Source organism: Eulemur rufifrons, chromosome 12 (genome assembly GCF_041146395.1).
Source record: "Eulemur rufifrons isolate Redbay chromosome 12, OSU_ERuf_1, whole genome shotgun sequence".
NCBI lineage: Eukaryota > Metazoa > Chordata > Mammalia > Primates > Lemuridae > Eulemur > Eulemur rufifrons.
This window is the reverse complement of record NC_090994.1, coordinates 1,358,160-1,385,080: the sequence shown is the minus strand read 5'-3', so window position 1 is coordinate 1,385,080 and position 26,921 is coordinate 1,358,160. Positions and strand designations below refer to the sequence as shown.

Here is a 26,921-nt window from a genome sequence, read left to right as displayed (position 1 = left end):
ATATTCAAGACCCCAGTAGAGGGTGGTTTTAACAACTTTTTTTTTTTCTGGAAATACCGATCTTTAACTCCTGATAATTATCCATTTTTTATTATTTATCAAACTGCTCTCTTCTATATCAGTTATAGGACATTCTTAAACTTACAGACATTTGATGTTATGGAATTTTGTATATTAGTTTGATTTTTTTTTTTTCTCAGTTGAAAGTAAGTACTCATTTTCACTTCAGCTTTTGTACTTCCTGTCCCTTAGCATCATGTTATAATTTCCTGAGACATGGCCAGTAGATCTAAAAGTTTTGATTCTTTGTACATATTTGATCAGTTAACATTGCAAATGGTCCCTTGTCTCTGTGTCCGTATTTCTTCTTGTTATAAACGCCTAAGTTGTGAGTGTGAGCTTCTGGTTCACTTGAAATGCTTCAAAGCAAGGCAAACAAAATTAGTGTTTTCCTACAAAACAGATCACTGCTTCTGTTTATACTCTTTAGCTAGGCAACAAGCTATTTTTCTCTTTGGTCTTATTTCAACCCTACAGCCTTGAAATCTGTACTTGGGTAAAACAATGAAGAACAGAATCTAGATGAAATTGAATGACTGTGCTTAAAGAGATAAAAGAAAACCCTTTAGCTCTAATGAGAAATCAGTAAAATAAAAGCATACACAGTACAGACTGCATTTTTTTTTTTTTAATTCAAGGCCACAGACTTCAAAGAGCATCAGTTCCTTTTGCCAAAACGGTTTATACAACAGGTCCTAATCCTCCATGGAATTTCAAGATATCGTGCGTTATTTCTTCAGAAATATCACTTAAACCAAGATAACATAAGAGGCAGAAGCCAGGGCTTTGATTTCTTGCCCACAGCTTAGGAGTAAGTTAAAAGTTGAAAGGCCATGAAAATGGATGTAGATATTTAGCTAAAGATCAATTACAGCAGCAAATCCATAAATAGAACTATTGATTCCATTGATATTTTCGTGGCTACTTAGTGTCTTCTGCATGTTCAAATATAAAGCTATGTCATCCCAGATATAAATTCTGGTATCAGTCAAGTTCTCCACAATCTTATGTTCAAGGCAGCTGTGTTTTGGGGAATGATACCCCATGGAGTTGTACAGTGCACAACCTGTGCATCAGCACATGGTGCCCCTGATCATACACCTAAAATATTAAAATCCAAACTCTTTTCATTTTTAAAGGCATGATTCATATAGTAACATTGGGTCAAAATAGTAATTTAAGGAATAAAACTATAAAGAGAAACACCTTCATTACTTTCTCAAATGGCTTTTTCCCCCCAGGGGGGGAAAAAAAAAAACCTACATGATTTCTAAGTTGTGGCCTATAGAATGAGCACAGGTTTTGAAGTCTTACTAACATTGGTCTACACTCCCAGGTTCCTCTGCTGTGTGTGTGTGACTTTGGAGAAACCATTTAAGCTCTTTAGTTTCCTCATCAGTAAGGTAGGAATGATGTTGTCTGTCTTTCAAGATCTAAGGATCAGAGAAAGTATGGAAAGCATTTGCTTTATAGTAGGTATTCTATAAATGTTAACAATTATTATTATAGTTAGTAATAATGATTCTGTATCCAATACAGCAGCCCGTCCAGTTGCTCTGCTTCCATACAGCAGATACTTAATATGTGCCGTGCACTGTCCTTGGCACTTGGAATGTAGCGGTAGATGCTATGGTGAAGATTATCTGCCCTCATTTAGTTTCCGGTCAAGAGCTATTTATATCTGTATGCAAAGATTACATCAAATAATGGCAGGTGCATTAACAATGATGATTCAAGTATTCTGGCAGACACAGAAGTTGAAGCCTGCAAGAGGAGTTGGGGGAGAAGGATGTAGCAACAGTGTAATGTTTGTGGAACCTGACGCTCTAGGGTTTCGGGATACTAGATGCACGTACTCAGGAAGTGCCAGATTCATTGCTGACCGAAATTGATGTGGGTGTACGTGGAAGCATATTCTTATCACTTACGATGTTACCGTGGTGAATGTGCATACCTCCCCGCCCTCCATAAATTCCCAATTGCCAGACAAGAAGCACTTAATAGGCTAAGTGCCAGCAGCCGGTGTGGGGGTATCTCATCTCCAGTTAATGGAGGCTGTTGGAGAGCCCTTATCGCCATGAATTCTCTGCCTGAATGCACAGAGACGCTGAGGAAAAGCACAAATGTAAATCTCAAAAATCTAAACAATGAAACATGGTGGTCTGTGCAGTCAGCCATGTACATGGTGACATGCATCAGAGTTTAATTTGTGTAGCCGCTGTGCAAAAATCATGTTTTTTTTTGGTCCAGATAGACACCCCAAATATAAATCATAATATCATTTCCCTAAAATGTGGGGGAAGCAGGCTAATGTGTGTGTGTGTGTGTGTGTGTGTGTGTGAGAGAGAGAGAGAGAGAGAGAGAGAGGCATGTTGATGCATTTCTAAGTCCAGTGGCCAGTGCACCAGGAGGGGTCAGTTGGTGACTGAGACCCTCCTGTAGGCCGTGGAGAATCCAGACCGCAGCATCCTCTCCAAGGTGATTCGCATTTGGGGAAATGGGAACAGGAGAGACATTAAACTGAAACCTGAAATGCTGTGGGAATCTCGTATGGCCCATTGGCTTATTTGTCCAAAAAGACAGATGCAAACAGACCTGTTTATGCTTTTTTTTTTTTTGTAAATTTCAGTGCAGTCTGTTGGAGATCAATTCTTTCACATGAAGCCCAGAGAACATTCCCTAGAATTTTGACTTCTCTGCCCTCTCGGCCCCACCTTTCGGATGGCCTGCAGGAGAATCTTGGTGATGCCTTGGCTGTTAGTCCTATGAGTTGGGTCCACATCCCATCAGGGGCAGAAATTGATTGCATGTTTATTTCTCATTTTTAAAATGTATTTGCTAACTTTGATGTGGCTAAAAAAAAAATCTGTTTACGATTTTTTCATAGTTTCAGTTTCCAAATCTGTAAAATGTTTCACAGCAACTAAAAGAGCTCCTTAGTTCTCCTTACTCCTCTCTCAGAGAGTCCGCATTAGCTTCAAGACTCTTATGTGTGAATAGAGCCAGGGGCTGTTGGTATGACTTTTTAACATTTCAATTTCTCTTTGGGGGCAAACTCCACTAACTATTAAAATAGAGCATAGTACGGAAATTTTGAAATGTGTCTTGTTTTTAGAAATCATCGTCTATAGTTGGAGAAAGACAGAAACGTAGCAATAATACATCTGTGTGGAAAGAATTTGTGCATGGCTGATGGGTCTGGTAAATACCCAGGAACACTCAAGTGGTAGTTTTATTTTACGTTTTTTAGTGAGTAGCACTGAATTGATCCTATAGCATTGTGATTAAACTACACCAATTAACATCTTAAATTTTAAATGTTCTACTTAGGGAAATTAATGTTACATCTCTCTATGGCCACTGTCTTGAGACTGGAGCTGTTTTTGGCTTCTCCTGTATTAAAGCAGGAGTATCACATACCACGATTTCAAATTTGTGAAACAGCTCCATCCTGCTGATCCCAAATGATGTGTTTCATCACTAGAAATTTCGTTTAAGCATAAAGAAATACCTGACACGACTTAAAATGTTAGTTCTACAGTGTAGGGAGGAAGAGAATCATTTTCATTGGCAACGTATGGTGTGTTTCTATGAGAAAAGTAGAGTTGACTTCAGGATAGTTTGTAGTATTGAAACATAGATTTGAAGTCCCTGAAGGAAAAGACTTGAATTTAGATGGTCTCTTGTTTCAGGGAAAAAGTCATTTGTTTCAAAAACATCAGTGTGGGATTTGCGAAGAGTGGACAAATCGTGCTTTTTTGTTTGGTTTTAATTTGTTTAGGTATACAACCAACTTCATCACTCAACATCTCCACATCGCATCACTTGGCTGTTGCAATTCTAGTGTTTTTGGTACCGTAGTGTGAGCTGAGAGGGCACACGGGGTGAGCAGCAGCAGCCATGAGGTGTCCATGAAGGCATCCTCTTGGGTGCGGTGTCGTCCCGGCACCTAAAGTACAATAGGACAGAGCCCAGGAAGGGGCGGGTCTCACTCATCATTGGACATGGAAACTTCTCTTACAGTCAGGAGGCCCTGTAGCGAACTATTCCTTTCTAAAAACAATAGTAGCAATCTTTTTGTTTTTTCTTTCCAGCTTCTACTTCTGTGCAACGTGCTTTATCTCCAGTGGGCATCCTCCTCGTTCCACATCTGTGGAAAGTGACGCTGATGCCCATGAAGTGACTGGTTCAATGCTCCGTGCTCCATGCTGGAAATCGGTCCCATTTTAGTTTTTTATTTTCTTTTTTTACATCTTTATTTTTTATTGTAGTAAAATATATATCACAAAATTCACCATTTTAACAACTTTTTTACTTCAGAACATTATGGGGGTGCAAACATTTTGATTTACATATAATGCCTTTGCCTCCCCCAAGCCAGAGCTATAAGCCTGCCCTTCCCCCATCCAGTGGGCTCCGCACCCATCAGTTGTGAGTTTACACATCCCCACCCCACCCACACCTGCCCGGCACCTGATGAATATTACTCCCATGTGAGCACCTAAGTGTTGATCGGTTAGTACCAATTTGATGGCGAATACATGCGGTGCTTGTTTTTCCATTCTTGTGATACTTCAAAGGATAGGCTGCAACTCTATCCAGGATAACATAAGAGGTGCTAGATCACCACTGTTTTTTATGGTTGAGTGTATACATACACCACGTTTTATTAATCCACTCCTGTATTGATGTGCGCTTAGGTGGTTTCCACATCTCTGCAGTTCTGAATTCACATTTAGTTTTGTTTGATCCAAAGCCGTGTTTTGATTTGTTTTGCTTTCGTTCTTATGCCCCTGCACTATCCCTGCAGTCTTGACAATTTGTTTCTTCAGAGTGGGTAGATGCTGAATGGCTTTATTACCGTTAATGCAACAATTCCTCAGTAGGTGAAAACACACAGTACTGGAGTTAACAAAAGCTCCCTCCCCTGGGTGCAACGGCAAAGGAAACAATGTTGATGTATCCACTGAGTTCCAGATCTGACTCGTTGCAGCCTTGCACTGCCCTAAATTATGACCCTTTTCTAGAATAAAAAGGCAGAGGTGCCAATGTACATAGGAGCAGCATGTAGGAGAAAAATTAGCTTCAAATAAAGCAGGGCATACTTAAATTAATCTAAGGAGCTGTCAACAGTCCAGGTGCTAAACAGGACAGAGATTATAGGATCCCAGTTTTTGGAATCAAAATGACAATACCTGCATTCTGCATGTTTTAAATAACCACCTGGGGAGAATATATGTTTAATGTTGCTTTAAGTACCACTGTTTTCCATCCTTTCCATATGGGTGTGTATATGGATTTAATTTGTTACCACCACTACCTCCCACCCATACACCCCAATGCACTCACAAGCTTCAAGCATTGAATATTGAGTTCCAGAGACTGTCTTAGAAATGGGGACACAAACTAGACAAACAGTATCTTCACCCTTGGAAGGTTTACATATTAGTTTCAGAAATGGGTAAGCAACGAATAAACAAGTAATAGGATATTTTCACAAAGTTATAAATGCTACAAGGAAACAAAACCGAGTATACCGTCATGAGGAATTCTGGAGGTGGGTTGCTGATGCAGATGTGAGTGTCTGGAAAGAGCAACCCGCGCCGTGACCTGAGGACATGTGAGATAGGGGAAAACTTAGACAGAGAGCGTTCTGTGCAGCTAGATGAGCACGTGCCAAGGCCCTGCGGCAGGGGCAGGCTCGATATATTCAAGGAAGGGAGAGAAGTTAAGCAGACCAAACCTGCAGGTAGTTATGAGAACAAACTTCGGTGGAATGAAGAAAGATTGTACTCTTTGTATTTACACAGACCAGGGAAAACGTCCGTTTTCTTTTGTGAGTGATAGAAATCGGGTCCCCGTGTCTCGATCCCAGGATAAGAGCTACCTAATTGGCCTTGCTTGTGGGCCGAGTTGTGAGCAGAGAAAAGTGGGTTCCTTGGTTCTATTTCGGGCTCACACGCCTCTGGCTTTCTCATTCTTCCTCTTTGCTCCTGTACTGAGTAATCTCCCCTAAGTGCTTGGGATTAAAACCCGACCAAGTACCCTAAGGCCTTGGCCACAGTCACTGTTATCGGCTGCTTCTGGCACTGAGAAATAGAGCACTTTTAAAGCTTCCTTCGGGGCATGTTGTTCCTGCAAAATGCCTGAAGACTTCAATTTTGAAAACCCTTCATCAAAGTCCTAGGAGAAGGGCATTTTGAGTCATGGTTCCTCTACAATTAATCATTTTCCAAGTAATGCAGACCCTGAAATAGCCCAGATAGATAGAATATAATGCAGAGTTTAATGCATATTTGATTTGTTTACCCCTTCAGAAAGTACTTATCTGATCAGGGAAACTTCTACCTCCATCACTGAAATTTGAGACCCCTTGATATTTGAAATTCTGGAGCCATTTAAAAGTCTGTCATATTCCTTTGTCATTAAAGAAAATGAAAAAATCATTGAAGATCACAGTGTACCATTTTCTTTTACTTGTGAGTTGCTACACAGTTACATCCAATAGAAGTAGGCAATTTTTAGTCTTGCAGAAAGCCTACAGAGATACAGTATATAGTCTGACCACAAAAAGGTCAAAATAGAAGAAGCTTTGGAGGTCAAAAATCTGAACGTACTAAAGTAATTAAATTAATTTTTATTTGCATGGTAATTTACATAGACATGAAAACCATAAATCATCATTTTCACAGAATGGATCTAGGAAATGAAAGGAGACTTCCACTAAGTGTAATAAATATTTAAGTTTTTTTTCTCCTCTGAATTGTGTTTTAAAAACAATCCCATGTGGCAATCTGGGTGGATTGCAAACAGGATATAAACCATAAAGGCCATTTTTGATATCTGTCTACTTTCAGTGTTGATGCTCTTGTGGTGATAATGTAGCTTCTGTTCCCAGTCTATTTTACACCCAAATCTATTTACTCTTTAAAATTATGCCAGGCCACATAATTGGAGATGATCTTACATTCCCAAATTTTAGCATCTCCAGCCCTGTCCATCATTTGTCATGTGGCTTGTTTCCTTGTTGGTAGAATTCAGTACAGCGCATCATTTCCCCACATCCCTGATGGCCAAATATTTGCTCTTAGAAAGGGGTTTTGCATAGCAAAGACTTTCCCTTACTATAAAATCTCGTCTGAATAGGTACTATAACAGTTAGCAAAGCAAAGGCCAAGCTACTTTCTACTTCAAAAGCTGTGCAAGAATTAGATGTAATCATACATTCTAAGTGCTTTACACGTGAGTTTAAATATTAAACCCACCTCTGCTGCTCTCTAAGAGTGGTCACTGAGCCCAGAATTGGGAGAAAAAGCCATGCCATCCATGGGTGAAATCTAGGAAGGTGTTTGTTCCTGTATGTGTTCACTCATCAAATGCTTACAATGAATTAGGATGAATCACAGATGAATCATTACAGGAACTACCTTATTCTAGGAAATGACAGGTATGTGCTTCTATGATACATCACAGCAAGAGCAGGAGCTCTGGAGAGGTACGGTTCATGTGTGGGGAACCATCGGGGCAGAGAGGTTGGTTCGTCTCAGAAACGGTGAGGGCACCAGGCAGTCTCCTCCGCCGAGCATCTCTAAGACTGACTTTCAAAGTAGGGAATTGTTCTCGGTCACAGTGAGCCTGACCTTTACTGGAATAGGTTTTGCAGCCTACAGGAGGGGTCCTGCTGTCAAACCATCATCACTTCTGCTGCTCACCAGGGGATTCTTCCTGTAGGCCCCTCAGGATAGAGAGAAGCACCTGCAGGAAGCCTAGATCATCTCCAAAGCCAGACACATCCTACTTCAGTTCAGTCTGTAGCACTGGCAAGTATTTAATCCAAAACCAAAGTGCTCACCTATAAAACACGAGGTGATATAGCACCTTTAAGAGTAGATCAGAAAAGTGTTCAGTAAGATTATAGTAACAATTATCTTCAGGAATGAGACTGTGAGTGATTTTTATGTTTCTAAATGCTACTTTATACATTTTTTCTGCAGTGAGGATAAATTCCTTTTAAAGATGGGCTAAAGTTAGGGTCCCTAAATATCTCAAGTTTCCAGTCTGTATTTAGTCAGTATTTTATTTTGCAACCTAAGCTATTTATTCTGATATCCATTAAGATTTGATGAGCATACTTTGAGGCATACAATGTATTGTATTTCCCAACGTTTTCATCCACAGTGACGCAGCTAGGATGTGGAGGGACAGCACAGCACTAGTTCTGGGTGTCAGAAGACCCTGCTTCATTTCTGGGAGAATTCAGACAACTGACTTCATTTCCACCTGCATTTGCATTCTATAAAATTGGGATGTGAGGTTGCTTTGATGATCAACTAAGATTATATGTGAAAATAGATTTTGAAAACATGTACCTCACTCCAAAACTATAAGGCAGGATTAAAATAACTGGAATTCTCTGTATTTAAAGTTGTGGTATTGAGTTCTTATCAATTAGGTGGAAATCCACGCAAAATTAACTCTCTATGAGTCCACTATATCTAACATCCTGTTGATTACTTAAGGTATGAATCAAGTGTTTCATATGTTATAACTTAATTGCTAGATGACTTAGATACCAATTCCTTAAAATTATGGTATGCATTCAAATTTTCTGATAGTACTTTGTTTAAATTATGGCACCAAATACTTATCCATGTGCCACAATATTAGGTGTATGTTTCTCTTCAATGTATATTTTGGTATGCATACAAGTTGTATATGTGTATATAAAATGAAAACACATCAATATCAGTGGGAAAAATGTAGAGATACATATATATTTTTTCCATTGATGTTGATGTTTCATTTCAAGATAACTTCCATCATCAGTACTTGAAGATACAAGACCATTAGACATTTTCTTTCAGTAATAATTGAATTTTCAATCCCTGTAAAGTAACAACTCACTCTTAAGTAAGATATTAAAATTATCAGTGAAACTGCAGATTACTTTATTGCCCTGAGGAAATATAACTTACAAATGGACTTACAGGAGATTCATTTAAGCAACATGTTAAAATACAATTATGTTTATGTATTTAAAAGTTTGTCCATTAAATTTTCTTCTAGTTAAAATAATCTTATTTGAAGCTGTATTTAAGGACAGCATTTAACTCAAGCTTAGATGTACATTATTAAAAAAAAATTGATGCAATCTTTGTGAGTATTCTGTAGAAGGCAAGTCCTGATGAAGGTATAAGCCCCAGGGAAAAGAGAAAGTACCACGTTCTCATAAATCTAGTGTCTATATTTTTGTGAGCTTTAGGCTTTTGATTCTGTTACATTGGATATTTAGGCCTGAACCATTCAAATACTGTCTTAATTACTGTAGCTTTATGGTAAGATGTATTATTACATAGCAGACCAAATAAATCAGAATCTATTTTAGGTATAGATAACTGTAAAACCTTCTCTGTTGGTTACAATGGACAGTCAAGGATGAGAAGAACTTTTGGAAGTGTTCAAAAGTTTCTGTCAGGGCCTGTGGAAGACCCGTGACCTTCCTGATCACGGAAGGTCCTGATCAGATGTCTCACTCTGCGTCATGCACTGCACTGATTGGTACCTCAAAGGAGGCCTAAATGTTACTCCCTGGAGAAATCTTAACGTCTGCTAATCTAGTTCAACATATTGGATCTATAATGGTAACGACCTTCTAGCTGACATTTTTTTCTGTTGAATTTATTTCTCTTTTCTCCAATTTATGATCAAGTCTTCCTTTTTTTGATTTACTGTGAAGGCAGAATTACTAGATAAACCAGAAAAGCTATTTTCTTTAAAGACCTTTCAAAACTCCACAGCTTTAATATCTACTTGTTACAGTGTCATGGTTAGACTTAAATTTAGTGGAAAAATGGGCTGCTTATAAGTTCTCTGGTTTTAAACTCATAAATCCCTTTCATTAAATATTTTTCATTAAGATGTAGCCAATTCCCACATACAATACATTTGATAATATTACTGTAGAAGATTTGAGCTCACTGAGACCTATTGTAAAATAATGTTTTTTAAGTATGAAATGTAGTTGAAAATAATTTTGTTTGCAGTTCAGCAGTAAAAGCTGGGATAATACTTGTGTTCAAATAATTATGGTACATGAGATAATCTGAACACACCCAGTTCCCTTTAAAACTTTCTTCATATATTTAGCGTCAAAACATTCAAATAAATTTAAAACACGTTGGTGAGGAATGGTCTGGTTAGGAAGGAATGAAACCCTTGCGGACAGTTTTCAGGAGCTTGCTTAACAGCTCATTTCAGACAAATGAAAGATTTGAGAGGAGTTACTCTGTTCTCACAGGATGGTAATATTTACCGTTGAAACGATTACAGTGTGTTCATCAGCGCACAGTTAGGACGAGGTGTCTGCCTGATCTCCATCTCCGTCCTCTCTCGTTCAGGCTGATGGATGCGCACATAGAGAGGCAGGCAGACTGTCGGAGGTGACTGCGCAGAGAAGTAAATTAAACAACCACAGGGACCGAGTTAACAGGGCACAGAAAGCTCACGGGTGGGACGTAGTTATGTAGGGAGGGGGCATGGACCAAACAGGTAAACAGGGAATCACCGAGCCAAGGTAGGTGGATGCAAAATCGGGAGTTGGCAGGAAGGAGATACACTGGTGAGAGTGAGAAGGGAGGGGTTTCAGTGTGTCCAGAGGCAGAAGTAGAACTGTGGTCAGGGGTGTGGCTGTAACTAACCTCCCGGAAGCTGTCCTTTCAGTGATTACCCTTGTAGGAAGCCTGGGAACTGTGGTTTGCTCAAGGGGCCTGTTCTCTGGAACTACTCTGGAGGTCTGAACGTGGCCAGAGAAGCCGATTTGAGAATGGATAACACAAAATCTTGGGAGCAGAGGAGAATGGAACTAGTCCCTGGGACCCCGCTTAGTGCCAGCGGTGGCTGCATGTGCTCCGTCACCCTTCACTGCCATCGTGTCCCCAGCAGTGTGTCGATCTGACGCGCGGAGGGCAGTCTAATTCCACCTGTCAAGGGAGGTTAGGACCAGAGGCGTGAGTAAAGTGTGGGGTGTCCTGCCAAGCTGCTTAGGGAAGGCCAAAACACTTCTTGCTCCTTTTAACTGGGAGCCTTTTCTTTGTTTTTTCCATCATTTGGACATGAACTTTCCTTCTCCTCTAGCCAGAAGGTCCTGCCTAGGGAAATAGAAGGACCCTGACACGGAGGGTGTCCTCTCGTTTTGCTGAGCTGCTCTTTCATTTGAGCATAATTTACTTGTTTAATGGCTTTTATTTTCCACTGGATAAGCTCCATGTGGCCTCATGTTATTCTACACAGTAGGACTTCCGCCAGCAAAGGTGCAAATCAGTAGTTAGCATATTGCCCGTGATTTTTCCTAGCTTCTCCTACTGACACACATGGCAGTCGCTCGGCTGTATTAATACATGTGCATTAGTATGTGCAGAGTTGAATAATGTTTATCTGTAACCTCATTTCCCCCAACGAGGAACTTACGGACCGAGTGTTTTCAGCATGATAATACGCAGATAGCTGGCACCAAATGTGTCCCCCGCATATTGAAGTCTGATAATGATGAGACTATTGGAAAATGTCAGTAATATATTTCCCCAGATTTCTAATATGAGTTCCCAGATTTGTTATATTTTCCTTTCCTTGTCATCTTTTGTTGTTGTTGTTCTTTCCCTAGCTTTTAGCACTGAAGAACACTGTTACCGTTTGTTACTCAATATCTGTGTGTGAGAATCACAAAACAAGTCATTACAAGAATTGACCAAAATGGTTAGAAAATTTTTAAAAACACAGACTAAAGATGGCCAAAATAATATGCTGGGTTTTCTTGTGTTTTCTTTTCTAGGTCAAAACTGTGGAGGCTTAGTCCAGGGTCCCAACGGCACCATTGAGAGCCCAGGCTTTCCTCACGGTTATCCGAACTACGCTAACTGCACCTGGATCATTATAACGGGGGAACGCAATAGGATACAATTGTCATTTCACACCTTTGCTCTTGAGGAAGATTTTGATATTTTATCAGTGTACGACGGACAGCCCCAACAAGGGAATCTAAAAGTGAGGTAAAGTATCGGTTCTTCATTTTATAGATTAGGTAGCACTGTTGAGTGCTAAGGTTCTGAAATCTAATTGGAATTAATATTTAAATTATCAGAAAATAAAATTTAGTTACTACAAAGAAAAATTAATGTATATTTGTGTCAAATTGTGCACATTTCCCCCATGCTTAAAAATGTAAGTTCTTATTGAAAGCAATCGTTGACTTCATTTACAGATATCAAATTGTTCAAGATCTGTAAAACAGTGTTGTCAAAGTAATTTAAGTAAATTTATAATACACCATTGTTTTCAACTATGGATTTGAAAGAGAAAATACAAAGATAAATGTTTGAGTACAATTCAGACAATAACAAAAGGAACTTTTATATTGTCAGAGAATAAATTCGGTAAAAAGAACATAGGAGGTGGGTGGGGGAAGAACATTGGAGAATATTGCATTCTTTGGAGAATTTTTGCTTTAGACAGTCATGATATATTCTATTCATCATGAGGTTTCTCTTTTGACTTATAATTTTTACCATGAATAAAGCAAAATATTTTCTGAAATGATTTTAAATTAGGTTTTTCATTTGTCAACAAGGGAAAAATAATTGTACCTGTACAATTATATCCATCCTTTTTTCACTTTGGCAAAAGAAAGAGGAATGTCTCTTTCAAAGAAATCAGATTTTCTTAACTTAATCTATGAACTTATTTAAATCCATACATATATGGCAAGTCACGCCTTTCTCTTCTGGCCTTAAAATTTTGTATTAGAGATTAAGTTTGTTTAATATATGAAGGCATGTAGAAAAATTGACTGTAGGCAAAAGTGGCTTTAGAGATTAGAAAAATAAAATATTATTGATAATGACAACAGTAATGCATACAAAATTCATATATTTCATTCACGATTTTGTGGGATGAGAAAAAATCTCTTAACTACAAAAAATGATTTTATTTGTACATCTAGTTTTAATATTTATATCAATATATATTAACTGCATAGTTAATATATGAAATATAAACTATATTTTATTAACATATTAAATGTATTTTATTTGCATTTTTTTAATGCATTTTCAAATACAAAACATCTTATAGTTTTTCCTGGGTCATCTACAATATCTGTTGTCTATTCTTAGAAACATTTTTCTATTTTATATATTGCAGAATGGTTATCTATTTTCTGAATCAGGTAAACTTATTTTCTGGTATAATTGTAGTTCTGCATTTGGATGTTTGAACAAAGTATCTATATATACAGTCCTTGCTAGTTTGATGTAAGATTGCTCGTTATAATTCTTTCTCTTTTAAATTTTAGTTTTTTTTTTTTGTTTTTTTTTTTTTTACTATTAATGCTACTAGGGAATAGTGATAGGTTGTGATAGCTGAAATTTTTTTTTTAAAAAAACTGTAGTTTTGGCAAGAAAAAAAAATCTATTTTACTGAAACATCAATGTGTGTGACTATGTTAAAAGCAATTCTTTCTCTTTCCATTAAAAAATGCCTGGTAAGTATGTACTCTTGAAAATATTTCCATTTTCTTTCTCTCAATATTTCTATTTCTTATAGCTCTTTCATATACCAGAAATCTGTCTTAACATTAGTTGGACTATCTTTCAACAATGTGTTCTCTCTTATGTTCCTCTGGTGTTGTTATAATCATTTTGTGATAATAAATTTAAAGTTTAGAAAATAACATTCCTACCATCTTCAGTATCGTAACAGGATCAACAGTAGAAATCTTAAGGTTAGAACAATTAGATTCATTGCATTTTATTTTGGGGTTCCAGTGAATAGAAATAAATTGATATCTGTGCCTCAGAGAGCTTCATTCATGAATGTTGGTGAGTTATTGGCATCACACCATGGCTCTTACTTACTCAGATACTTTCAGTAGAGGAAGAAAGGAAGGGAGGTTGATAAGAAAGAGACTTCCTGGGTTCACATAAATTCCTCAGTTCCCTACAAGGTTTCATTTGAAACAGAGGGCAATGTGTCGTATTTCTAACTGTTTCTTGTCCTTAAATTTGGGGCAATCCTTTCATCTCGACATTAAATTGGATAATTCTCCTATCTCTACCTATCCTAAGAATGCCATCTTGAGGAAACATTCTGTGGATATCCCGTGAGGCTTCCGGGGCTGTTCCAGGTACCACAATACAAACAGGCAAAACACATCCAAAGACTACTCGATGGGTCTCTGCTGATACAAAATTTTAGATAAATAGGATGAGAAACAGGACTGTGAATATTGTCAGGGAAACACATGGGAAAGTGTTTTCCCTTTCGATATTCAGCATCAGTTGATGGGAAAAGTAGTTATAAATAGTATCAGATTCTAATTAATCATTGGAAGGGAGTACGCTAATGTTGTTTGTTCCCCATTATATCTTGGAGCAGTTGTTTATTTCTCAAACACAATTAACTAACGACAATTAAAGCAGCTCTAGTATTTAAAGGAAGGATACTCTTGTGAGAGAATTGATGTAGGAACCGCAGACCCACTGAGCTGTCACAAAAGTTATTACTTAGAGATGTCATGGTCTGTTATTGTTTTATTGCTGCACAAAAGCTGTCATTAGTCGCTCAAAATGTGCACTGACTGAAAAAATACTGAGTTGTTTTGTTAAACAACTTGAGCATTTTATTATAAGGAAATTTATTTTGTTTGACCACAGTAAGGCTTTTTTTCTAAGTACACTTAAGATGTAGATTTAATCCCCAACAAGGAATACAGACAATTTGTAGTTTAGCATCATTGATGTTTATATTGTAACTTAAACTTTAGTCAGGAATATATTATTTACCATACATTAAAAAAAAACAACTTTAAGGTTAAAAAAAATGCAATCTGTGTTATCATCTTGGATTATTTCTTTAATACAAACATACCCACAACACATATGTGATTTGTGCTCCCACAATAAATTATATTTTAATATATAGATATTGAGAGCTGAAATAAGACTTCTCTTATTAAGCACAAGGGAATAAAATGTGACTTAAATCTCATCCTTGAATTTAGAATTAAAAACATAGCTCTTTGTTGATATCTATGAGCTGCCAGATGATTATAGTTTTGTTTGTTTGTTTGTTTGTTTTAAACCTCTGACCTTTATTGACTCTGTACCTTCTTTTGCTTCTCAAAACTCCATAGAAGTCCAACCGTGGAGTCACCAAATCCTAATATTTTTATTTGGCAACGTCTCTCCACCTGTTGTGATCCTCACAGAGAATGCTCCAAGGAAGGCTCTTGTTCTCTCACAGTTGTCCAGCACGTACTGGCTGAGGGATTTACCAGGGCAGTGGTCTTCCTGCCCTGGGCTCACTTCCCTCTCACCCTGAAATACCTGCTGGGGCCCTACTCCTGGTCCCTGTTGCCAGCAAGATGGACAATTCTAGTAAACATGATCCTAACAGCCAAGAAACTTCGTGGTCTGACTCCAAACTATATTCTGACTTTCAGTCTCCCTTTTGTTCCCTATGGAAGTTTTCTTGTTTAGTAGAATGGATCTAGGGGTGACCTAGGATCTGACCTCGTGAGAGAATGTATTTGTCATTTCTTTCTCCGTGGCCTTCTCTGCACCCATCTAAATGCTATCTGTAGTCTGAAACCCAATTCACATGACATTTATTTCAGGAAAGCTTCTGTGTGTGCCCCAAATTAAAAAAAAAAAAAAAAAAAACCATGTAAATATGTTCTTTTCTTCTGTTTTTTTTTTTTTCCTGAACTCCTTTAGCACAGCCACTGAGGTAACCTTGAGGCTTATGCCCCTTGGCACTCACACCTGCTCTGAACTTGCCTGCCACTGGGGCTTGCATACCTCTGCATTCTTGGAAGCCAACTAGAACATACATCCTCTGAGGCCAAGAAATGTGCCCTGAATGTGTCTTCTCCTGTGATGATGGATGTGTTGACTTTCAAATAGTCGATAAATCTTTGTGGGGCAGTCTTGACTTACATGTTTCTGAGTCGGGGCCACTCATCACTGCCTCTGTGCACATAACTCGATGTGACTTAACGTGACTCTCTCCTACATGAGCTTAGTTAATTGTCCCGTGGGGTAACTGATAGTGCATGTTCTCTAAATGTGAAGTGGTATTTACTTGTCCCAAATCAGAAAATAATTGCAGTTGACATCAGTTTCCAGCTGTGATAACATTATAATACTGAAGGTTGAGAAGAAATTCCATTAGAAATTCAGGGAGCAAATAAAAGTAAACCTATAAAGGAAAATGGTACCATGCAAATGTCGAATATCAGGGTATATTATTTCATGATTATTGTCGAATACAATAGGCCTGGGAAAACAGCTTTGGCAGGTATCTTAGCTTTCTCACTCTCTTTCCCTTTCACAAGATTACCCCCAATTTTCTGCAATGATGATAATGAAGAGGTTAGAGATGAATGCAGTTGGGGCCATTAAAATCAGGAAATCATGAATACGTATTGTTCAAATATCACAGTTTTTTCCAGTTTTCTTGAACTGTAATGATATGTTTGAATGCATTAAACACATTTTTAAATAAATCTTGCTGTGTACAGTTAAGGGTGTACAGCACTAAGAAACCTGCATAATATTAACTATATCTGGCGATGTTTGGACTTAGGAACGTTCCAGGGCTGGGAAAGGGTTGCAGCTGCATTATGACCATACAGACAAGAGAGCTGGCGTTGCTTAAATTCTGTCTTCCTGTCCCCATTGTCGCTACAGGGTACTGAAGGACCATTCACAGATCAATGGGCAGATAAAAATCAAAGTATTTATTTTATTTTTAGCTTGGCTGGTGACTCGTACCCCCATTAATACTCTGATATTCATAGGATTAAGCTTGTGTAAAAGCTTCTAGACTCCAGCTTCATAGGAACCCTGGATAGCAGTCTCGACATCTTACTGCATTTGGCCAGCCACATGGTCAGGACTGAAAAGAAAGACCAGGATGTTTGGCCGGCACAAGTGAGGGAGGACCCCAGAACCAGGGACTTGGCAGCCCCAGGGAGAGCCCACCGCCAGCACAGAGGTGATGGCACCCAGGGGAGGAGGCATAGGCCTCCGGGTATGGGGCATAGCAGCCCACTCAATGCTTAGAAACCCAGTTAAACAGGTTTTTGTTACCTTAGTGAGGCCACCAAAGGCGGGCAGTGGAGATGTTCAGTCTTCTCAAATAAACATATAACATTCCCATAATTACGTGATTTGTCACTGTTCTACATACAGATTTTAGGAGGATGAAATATAATTTCCCTCGATACGTCTTCCGTAGTTCTTTTGTCAATGTATGCTTTAAATTAGCAACTCGTAGGCAAACTCTGTGATGACTGGGTAAATTTGAGGGTTTTTTGTTGTCGTTGTTACTTTTGTTGTTTTGGTTATTTGCAGTCAGTTAGAAAGGGGAAGGCCAATTAAGTCGGAGGTTTCAGGATGAGATTGGGGCCAAGTCGTGGATATAGATAATTCTCTGCTTCCCTAAGTGATTTTAGTATGCAGCCTTGGTTGAGAACAGCTACGCGCGCGCATGTGTGTGTGTGTGTGTGTGTGTGTATTCATAAAACTCATATTTAACTCATATTTGTTAACCAAAAATATAAAACCACTAGTAATGAGAAATCCTAGAGATAAAATAATAAAGCATGCAAGGGATACAATAAGAATTAATGTTTGTAACCCTGTAGGCAGTTTTTCTCAGGTATATATTTGAATTCTGGTGGCCCAGCTCCTCATGCTGTGGCGGTGTGTTCTCTGATGGTTCATTTGCATATTGTGGCCATTTTGAAAGTAGCAAAACCAAATTCATATGGGCAGAAGAGTATTTTGGGCATTCACAAATACATGTACAGGGAAAAACTATTTCAATAGCTCCCACTTCTTAGGACGTTTCTCTTATAAAAATACAGACTTGAGGAAAGGCACCCGGATACTCAGAAAGGGAATTGAAGAACAAGATAGCTGAATAGTTTGCAACTCGACTCCGTTTTCAGCAGACAAAGACATGTGGATTTGATCATAGAAATCTGAAAGTGACAAGAGTTTATAAAATATTACATTTTGTCCTTATAGCAAAATAAATATAAATAAAAATACTAAAACAGAAATGTTCTGAGTGTCTTTGTAGACAAGACACTTGCTTTAGAAATCATAAATAAAATAAGTGAAAAATTTGACTTCCTAATGTTTAAAATCCAAAAGGCAAATAGCAAATTGAGTAAAAGAATTTACAATAGGTATGAATGACAAAGAGCTGGTTTCCTTAATTTATAAGATGTACTTTTAGAACTATAAGAAAAAAAATTTAATTGAAAGGCAGGTCAAAAACATATAAAGAGTTCAAATAAGAGAAATTCATGGCAATAAGGGCATTAAAAGTTAGTTAAAACAATGCAATAAAAAGTTCACCATTTTGAATGGCAAAACTTTAAAATTTGATAACTCAGTGTTTTGGAGGATATGGAACAAATGCTATTATATTTTGTTAGTAGGATATTGCTGCAATTTTTTGTGTAGAAATTTTGATATTTTTCTCAAAGACATACAAACTTTTTCATTCAGCAAGTCTATGCTAAAAATTTATTCCACAAATATACCTTAAAATGTGACAAAATATATGTAAGGGAACATTTATTGGTCCATTTTGATAATATTTCAGATAATTGAAGAATGTCTACATATCACTAGAGACTCGTGAAGTCAATTAGAGTATCATAATACAATTGTATTACTAGTAGGTAATACAATGTACCACTGAAAATAGTGAGTGGGATCTTTAGCTGCTGTTACGAAAAATCCTCCAGATATATTTTATATTTAAAAATAAGCACAGTATCAGAGTGCACGATTTCTCTCAAGGTTTTATTCTCTTTTAATAAATGGTGTATGATAACTCATTAAAAAAATCATCAGTGGAATTCTAATGATGGCGGGAACTCGGGAATCCCTGACCTCGACGTGATTTTAACACATTGCAGTGATTTCAGCAGGGGCTACGGAAGGCTCGAAGAAGGATATCTAACCCACCTGAAGGCTCACAGAGGGCTTCCTGCCAGCCAACATCATTTAAAGCAAGGTAAAATATTGCCTGAATCCGGAAAAAGTAGGCCATTTTAATGTCCCTGGCAGGTCAGGGGAGAAGGAGAATTTTCTTTTTTCTTTTCCTGGAAGAATGTGTTTTCTGTCTTGGCAGTTCTTACAGTGAATTATATCTACGTCTGTGTCTATCTTTATGTCTGTCCACCTCTTACATATCCCTATACGTCTACCAGTCTTTCTGTACTGGAGGTAATTGTATGTCTCAGGGGACATTTGACAAGGTCTGGAGACATTTTTGTTTGTCACAACGGGGTGACAAGATGCTGCTAGAATCTGGTGGGTACGATCAGAGATGCTGATAAATGTACTGCAATACACGGGACATCCCCACGTGACAGAAGTGTCTGCCATACAGTGTCAAAAATGCCGCAGGTGCACACCTCTGATTTATAGCAGTGTTTATAATTGTCTGTCTATACTTCCCCCGCGTCTGTTGGCATTCTCTCCACGCGAGGCCCCAAACTGAAAGAGGTGAACTAGAACTAGCTGGCAGGAGAGACTGTCATCACTGTGGGGCGCAGAGGTAGCCAGGCAGAGGCCGGGAGGATGCTGGACTAGCTGAAGTGGCCAGAAACGAGAGGTGCAATCTGGGATTGTGTCGGCAAGGAAATGGGCTTTCCAAAGTATTAAGCATAATCAGATTCCACGGAGAAATCATTTTTGTAATCATTTTAGATTGTCTCTCAAAAGGAAATGAAATTATTTTATGTTTTAGTCCTTGGATTCTGGGAAAAGGAACATAGAGTGTCAAAAATTCAGTAAAATGGTAATTGACTTTTCTTCTTCTTCATGGTAGCAAATCGGCAAAATTAGTTTGTTAAAATGGCTTACTGGGAAGTGATCCATATTAATAAGCAATAAAGAGCTAAGATAATCAGATTTCCTAGAATTTCTAGCATTTTAGATGAGCTTTATGTGGACGGCCAGACTTGTAGTTGAATGATTGATCTTTACGTTGAAGATTTACTTTTTCTTTTCTTCATCACCTCCCCCTCCACATTTCCAAGTGTTTGGACAGCAAAGCCTACTGCTGAATTTATCTTTTGTCCCCTATTGTAGCTAAGCACTTAGGACATGAGTGAATTTTGATTGAATAAATGCATTAGTTGTTTACAAAGTAAGTTTAAAAGAAATGGATGCTATGGACAAAAATGTTGGCCATCCACTTTTAATTCACAAAATTAAAAAACGAATATGATGTTACTTAGAATATGAAACACTTGTTTCACCATAATAAACACACTCACCCATCCCTTTGCATAGAAATATGATGCACTTTGTTTGTATTTTAATGTAATGGAAATAATCAAACAGGGAAATATTTAACTCAAATTTCTTCTCGCTTCTATCATTTCTTACCTCCAGGAACGTGAAGTATTAAAGGGAGCAAAATTCAGAAATCTGCTCAGGGATTCGGGGTGTGAGATCTAAGTGAATAAAGCCTTCAAATCTTCCTCTTTGGGGCATGTTTCCCCTACAGGGTGGGTCGGGGCAGGCAGGTCTCTGCCTCTCTGGAGTGAAGCCTGCTGCAGAGAGCTTCCTCGGCGCTGGGTGGCTGCCCTCGTCTCCCTAACCTCACCCCTGGTCACTGACCCTAATTGGATTTCCCTGGCTCCATGCCTTGAGTCTAGCTCTTGTTGGCCTCTGTCTCACAACCCCTTTAAGATCAGACAATTTTCTCTCTCAAATTTATTTTCAGCTCAACTTCCCAAGCTCAAAGATTGTATTGATCTCACACGAAATCCTCAAACAGAAAGCTTAGGTTTACCACTATTGTTGGGCGATTACTTACCTCCATGTACTTTATAACCAATACCTGTTACTTTTTCCTTTAAAAATCCCTAGTATTAAAAAAAACAAAACCAACCAACCAAACAAAAAAACTCCAACAACACTTCAAGGAAACAGTTCCCCAATGAACAGGGAGTATGTTCCATTACAGAGGGAGAATCAGAGAGTATGCAGAACTATTACATGTGAATATTTCACACAGCCTGTAAGCTTTCAGCCAAAAGGAGAAAATTAAGCTAAAGGAAACTTTGGCCTCCTGAAAACTTCTGAAAATGTCTTTCTATGAGAGATGGTTTCTCAGTTTCTCACAATCTATTCATGGATCCTCGAGGACGTTTTTCTCTGATGGTAATATCAATTCTTACAGGTCCATGATAATCCCATCAAAATTGTACTAAGCCTGTCTTGAATATGATATAGATCCTTTAATCGCTTATGTTTTGTCGCTTAGGTTTAATGGCTTTCACACTTTTTGAGCTTATGCAACAGAAAATACTTTTCAGATATTTCTAAAAACCAAATGTTTGGTATATGTAGTGGTTTTCTGTTTGTTTGTTTATCTTGTAGAGTCTGGCAGATCCTACTTTTGACTAGTGATGGTTCAGGCGGAGAGGAAGTGGTACATATGTAATTTACAATGGTAGAGTAGTTGAGAGTATGTTACCATCACTGTGCTCGTAAATACATGTTCATTAAAATGAAAGACACCCTCAAAGAGTCGAGTGCTTTCAAATGCAGTGTATGTTGCTTACATAGGGATGTTCAAAGCATCATGTAAGCTTTATATTGAAACTTTACCCTCTAAATGAAACTTAAGACATAGCATAATAAATTTATTTAATGATTGAGGAGAAAATATTGCTCATGTCTTTTTAAACAGATGAGCCTTGACGGGTAAGTTCTCTACAGACTGTGTACTGGCCCTTTTATATAACGGGCATTGGAGTGTGTATCCATGAAAGATGCCAGACCAAAGGCACAGTTTGAGAAAAGCTGTCAGCTCAAAAGAGGAATAGTTGAAAAGACTGAGAGAAGTCCAGGAAATAGCAAGTCCAGGAAATAGCTGCAGTAGAGGAAGACTAACTGGCGTTCTAATGGACCTGACTTAGGCAGTAGAAAATGAGGACATGCTTGCTCGAAGCAGCTGTCTGGAGGCTCTGTATCGCCTTCCTGTATATAATTTTCTTCCTCCTGGCATTTCCCCTGGCATGTCCCTGTCATGGCTGTCTTCCCACCTGTGGCTTCCTATTTTGGCCCATCCATCTAGGAGAATACTTTCTCTTTTAGAACGCCCCTGCCATTATTGCTGTTTTCTCGTGAGCTCCATAACATACAAACAAGCTAGCTGAATATAAGTGATGATAACTAACTCATCCCTTCCAAGAGTTTTAAATTTATGAACATTGCTATTACCTAGCAGTGTCACATTCCAGTTTTAAAAGGAGCACCCAGTGCCCTCACTTCCTTCACCAGCCTCCCGCCCCCAAGGAAGTGAATGTAACGTGAAAGGCTAAGATGGGTGCGATATGAACTCTTAGGAGTCTTTGTTGGTGAGCATCACGAACTTGAATGCCCACTCTTACAGCAGAGAGACAGACCAGGTGTAAGGCAGTAGTGGAAGAAATTGTGGCGAGCTGGAAAAGAATCATGCCCCATGTCAATGCAGCAGCTGCTGCTCAGCTGAAACCCGCGGTTGCCAAGCACAGATGTGGGCCTCATCCAAGGTTCCAGATCCTCCATTGTTCAGCAGCCGAGAATCTTCATTACGTGAAATCCTCTCATTTTTAAAATCCAGCACAGGCCAAAGGAAATACATCTGGGCAGTAGCAGCTTGCCACCTCTGCTCCAGAAGGTTAATTAACAATTGCAGCCTTGTCGACTCCGTATGTCGGTAATTCCAGAGTGATCAGAAAAGGCATCCAAAAATCTTCTGGCCCAGAACGAGGTGGCATCTTTCTAGGTTTCTGTTATCACGTTTTGGAAATTGAGAGATTTGACAAGATCTCAAAGGGTTCTTATACACTAGACTAGGCAACCCTTTTCCCATTATATCTTGGGTTGCAATGACGTGGTTTGATGTACCAATAGTGTACTTACATGTTGTTAACGTCTGTCCATGAATAAAGGTTGTCTAATAACATAGTAGTTGATTGGCCAAGTTTCTCTGCAAATCTCATATTTTGGTTTCCTAAATTAGAGCTCTGTTATTTAAATAGCCCAACTCTTAATAGGATACATTCTAGTATATCTTTACATAAGAGTAGGACATAGTTTGAAAACTGGATTGACAAACCTTTTAATTGTAATTCTTCACATTTTTAAGGTATAATTAATGAACAATATAGTGCATGTATTGCAAAATCAACATTTGATGCGTTTTGACATACAACCATGAAACTACATCACAACCAAAGTAAAAAATATTTTTTATCACCTGCCAGAGTTTCCTTGTGCTCCTCTGTCATCCTCCCTTCTTTCTACCCTTTGTTGCCGGGCAACCACTGATCCCTCTTACGTCACTATGAATGAGTTTGCATTTTCTAGAATTTTATGTAAATCAAATTAGATGATATGTATTCTTTTTTTTGCTAATTTCTTTAATTCAGAATAATGCTTTTGAGATTCATCCATGTTTCTTTATGTGACAATGGTGCATCCATTTATGGATATGCCAGTTTCAGTTTATCACTCTTTGATGGACATTTGGTTTGTTTTTTTCCCCAGATTTTAGCTGTTAAAAACAATGCTTCTGGCCGGGTGTGGTGGCTCACGCCTGTAATCCTAGCATTCTGGGAGGCCGAGGTGGGCGGATCGTTTGAGCTCAGAAGTTCGAGACCAGCCTGAGCAAGAGCGAGACCCCATCTCTACTAAAAATAGAAAGAAATTATATGGGCAGCTAAAAATATGTGTAGAAAAAATTAGCCGGGCATGGTGGTGCCTGCCTGTAGTCCCAGCTACTAGGGAGGCTGAGACAGGAGGATCACTTGAGCTCAGGAGTTTGAGGTTGCTGTGAGCTAGGCTGACGCCACGGCACTCACTCTAGCCTGGGCAACAAAGTGAGACTCCGTCTCAAAAAAAACAATGCTTCTATGATTATTTGTATAAAAGTCTTTGATCAAATGTTGTAATTTCTCTTGGGTAAATATTTACGAGTAGAATGGGCATGTCATATGTTTTATGTTGAACATTTGAAGAAGGGGCCAGAATGTTTTCCAGTGGGGTTACATACATTTCACGTTTCCTCTTGTAGTGAATTCCAGTTGTTCCGTATCTTTGCCTATATTCAGTGTTCCCCGCCTTTTTAATTGTAGTCATTGTAATGAGTGTACAGAGGAATGCCACCTTATTGTGATTTTGATTTTCATTTCCACAATGACTACTAATGTTGATATTTTTTCATGTGCTTGTTGGTCATTCAGATATCTTCCTTTGTGAAGTATCCATTAAAATCTTTTGCCCATCTTTACCGGGATGTCAGTCTTCTCTTTGAATTGTAGAGTGTTCTATTCAAGATAAGATTCTTTGAAATAGGTGCCACAGGTAATTTCTCCCAAATTCTCTTAATTGTATATTTTTAACAATAAATGTTTTAATCTTGAGAAAGTCTAATTCATTATCATTTTTTCATTTATGTTTCATAATTACAAAGAAAACTTTGCATGTAATTGACGTTTCTGTGCTAATCTTGTATCCTATGACCTTCCTAAATTCAATGGTTACTTCCAGTAGTTGTTTTGAAGATGCCCTGAGAATTTTTTTATGCAAACAATCATATCTGCAAAGAGGGATGGTTTAACTTTCCCTTTCTCGCCTTCAATTTTTTGTGGGTGCTGTGTGGAAATGGCTAGCACCTTCAGCACAGGGATCATGGAAGTGGGAAGTGGTGAAAGTAAACATTCCTGCCTCCCTTCTGAGCCTGGTGTGGGGGCAGGAACAATGAAGCCATTCACCATCTTCTATGACACCACTTGTGATGTTTATCAGGAATTGCTCTTACCTCCAAATCGACCCTTCTTTTCAGACGGAAAGAGCACGCTCTTTTTCCTTTCTTCCTTCGGTACTACGCCTCAGCCTTAAAGGTCATCTCTGGCCCCTAGTACTGTTATCCCTGTGTTTTTAAAATTCCCTTTAACCCTCTTTGCAATAAGTCCTCTGCTAATTAATTATTCTTTGTACTAAAATTTGCCTGTTGAAGTTATTGGTGGAGTTTCTGTCTCCTGACTGGAACTGAACTAATTTGCGGAGTGTAGATTCTTCATGAATGTCCTTTTTCTCACTTTGAGAAAGGATGTTCCCTAATGTTAGTAGTTTGCTGATGGTTTTACTGTGAAGAAATGTTTAAATTATGTCACATGGTCTTTCCATGTCAGTTAAAATGATGATATTTTTGTCTTTTTCTATTCATTCAGTTACATTGATTAGATTTTTTTAATGTTGGTCCAATCTCTTGTTCTAGACAAAGTCTGCTTGGTCATGTGATACAGTCTTATCTATTTTATATATTGTTGGGTTAGACTTTCTTAAGAATTCTTATGTCTATATACATGAGGGTTTTGGTGAATAAGTTCCTTTTTTGGTAGCCTCGTTCGGGTTTTGCTGTAAGGGAGAGGGTACTAAACATGAAAATCAGAACAGTGTTTCCTCCTCCATTTCAAAAAAAAAAAAAAAAAACAAGAAGAAATTGTATAATTTTGGTGTTATTCATTGGTAAAATTCAACAGAGAAAGATATGTGTCTGGAGTTTTTTGGGAGAATCTTAAAAAATAAATATATTTTCTAGATTTAGGGCTGTTCAGATTTTCTCTTTCTTTTGCTGTCAATTTTAGTAAATTATATTTTTTAAGGTATCTCCATTTTTAAACGTATTGCTGCAGAGTTAGTAATATAGGTTGAGCCTCCCTAATTGGAAAATCCAAAATCAGAAATGCTCTGAAATCCAACATTTTTTGAGAGCCAACATGATTCCAGAAGTAGAAAACTCTATGCCTGCCCTCATTTGATGGGTCACATGTATTTATTAAAAATATGGTATAAAATTACCTTCAGGCTCTGTGTATAAGGTGTATATGAAATATAAATGAATTTTGTTTTTAGAATTGGGACCTATCCCCAAGATATCTCATTATGTTTGATATGCAATATTTTTAAAATATTGTATATGCAAATATTCTGAATCCAAAAATATCCAAAATTCCACACACATCTGGCTCCAAGCGTTTTGGATGAGGGACACTCAACCTGTATTATTATTTTGAATGCTTTCTAAGGTCTGTGGAATCGGTGGTTAGTAATTGGTTTTTCACTTTTGATATTGCTAGGTTGTATTCTTTGCCCTTTTCCTCTTTCTAGCCAAAGGTTCCTCAATTTTCTTGATTTTTCTGAGATCAACTTTTGCTTTATTATTTTCCCAGTAGTGTTTTTCTATATCTTTCATTTCTTCTCGTATCCCCTCCTTTTATTTTGGGTTTGCTCTGTTCTTCCTTTTCTTGCAATTTGAGTGGAATGTAGGACGTTGCTTTAGCACTTTCTTCTTTCATACAATAGCTGATTAAATCTGTGTTTCGTCCAAACTGTTTTATCTCCCAAACATTTTGTAGCAATTTAATTGTATTTTGTAGTAATTTAGTTGTATTTTATAGTAATTTAGTTTAAAATAGCTTGTAATTTCTCTTATGATTTCGTCTTTGTCCCATGAATTATTAAGATGAATGTCCTGTGATTTCATGTATTTGGGGTTTTCCTGGTAATCTTATTGCTATTGACTTCTCATTTAATTTTATTGTAGTCAGAGAATACACTCTGTGTAATTTTTATCCTTTATACTTATTGAAACATTTTTTTGTTTGTATTTTTTTCACAAAAACAATAGAATAGCTTGGGGTAGCTAGTCTATCGTTGAGCCATTACTAATAAGAAAGCACCGTTACCCATGACAATTTATCAAATTTTAGATTCCGG

The 26,921-nt window shown here is 38.0% G+C and overlaps 1 protein-coding gene across 1 annotated transcript in view; it reads left to right on the top strand.

The window, feature by feature from the left end:
- CSMD1 (CUB and Sushi multiple domains 1) overlaps positions 1-26,921 on the top strand; it is a 1,254,382-nt gene that overhangs the window by 238,254 nt on the left and 989,207 nt on the right. The window contains exon 2 of the mRNA XM_069485062.1: positions 11,888-12,104. Within this exon, the coding sequence (XP_069341163.1) occupies positions 11,888-12,104 (217 nt within the window). The remainder of the gene's footprint in view (positions 1-11,887; positions 12,105-26,921) is intronic.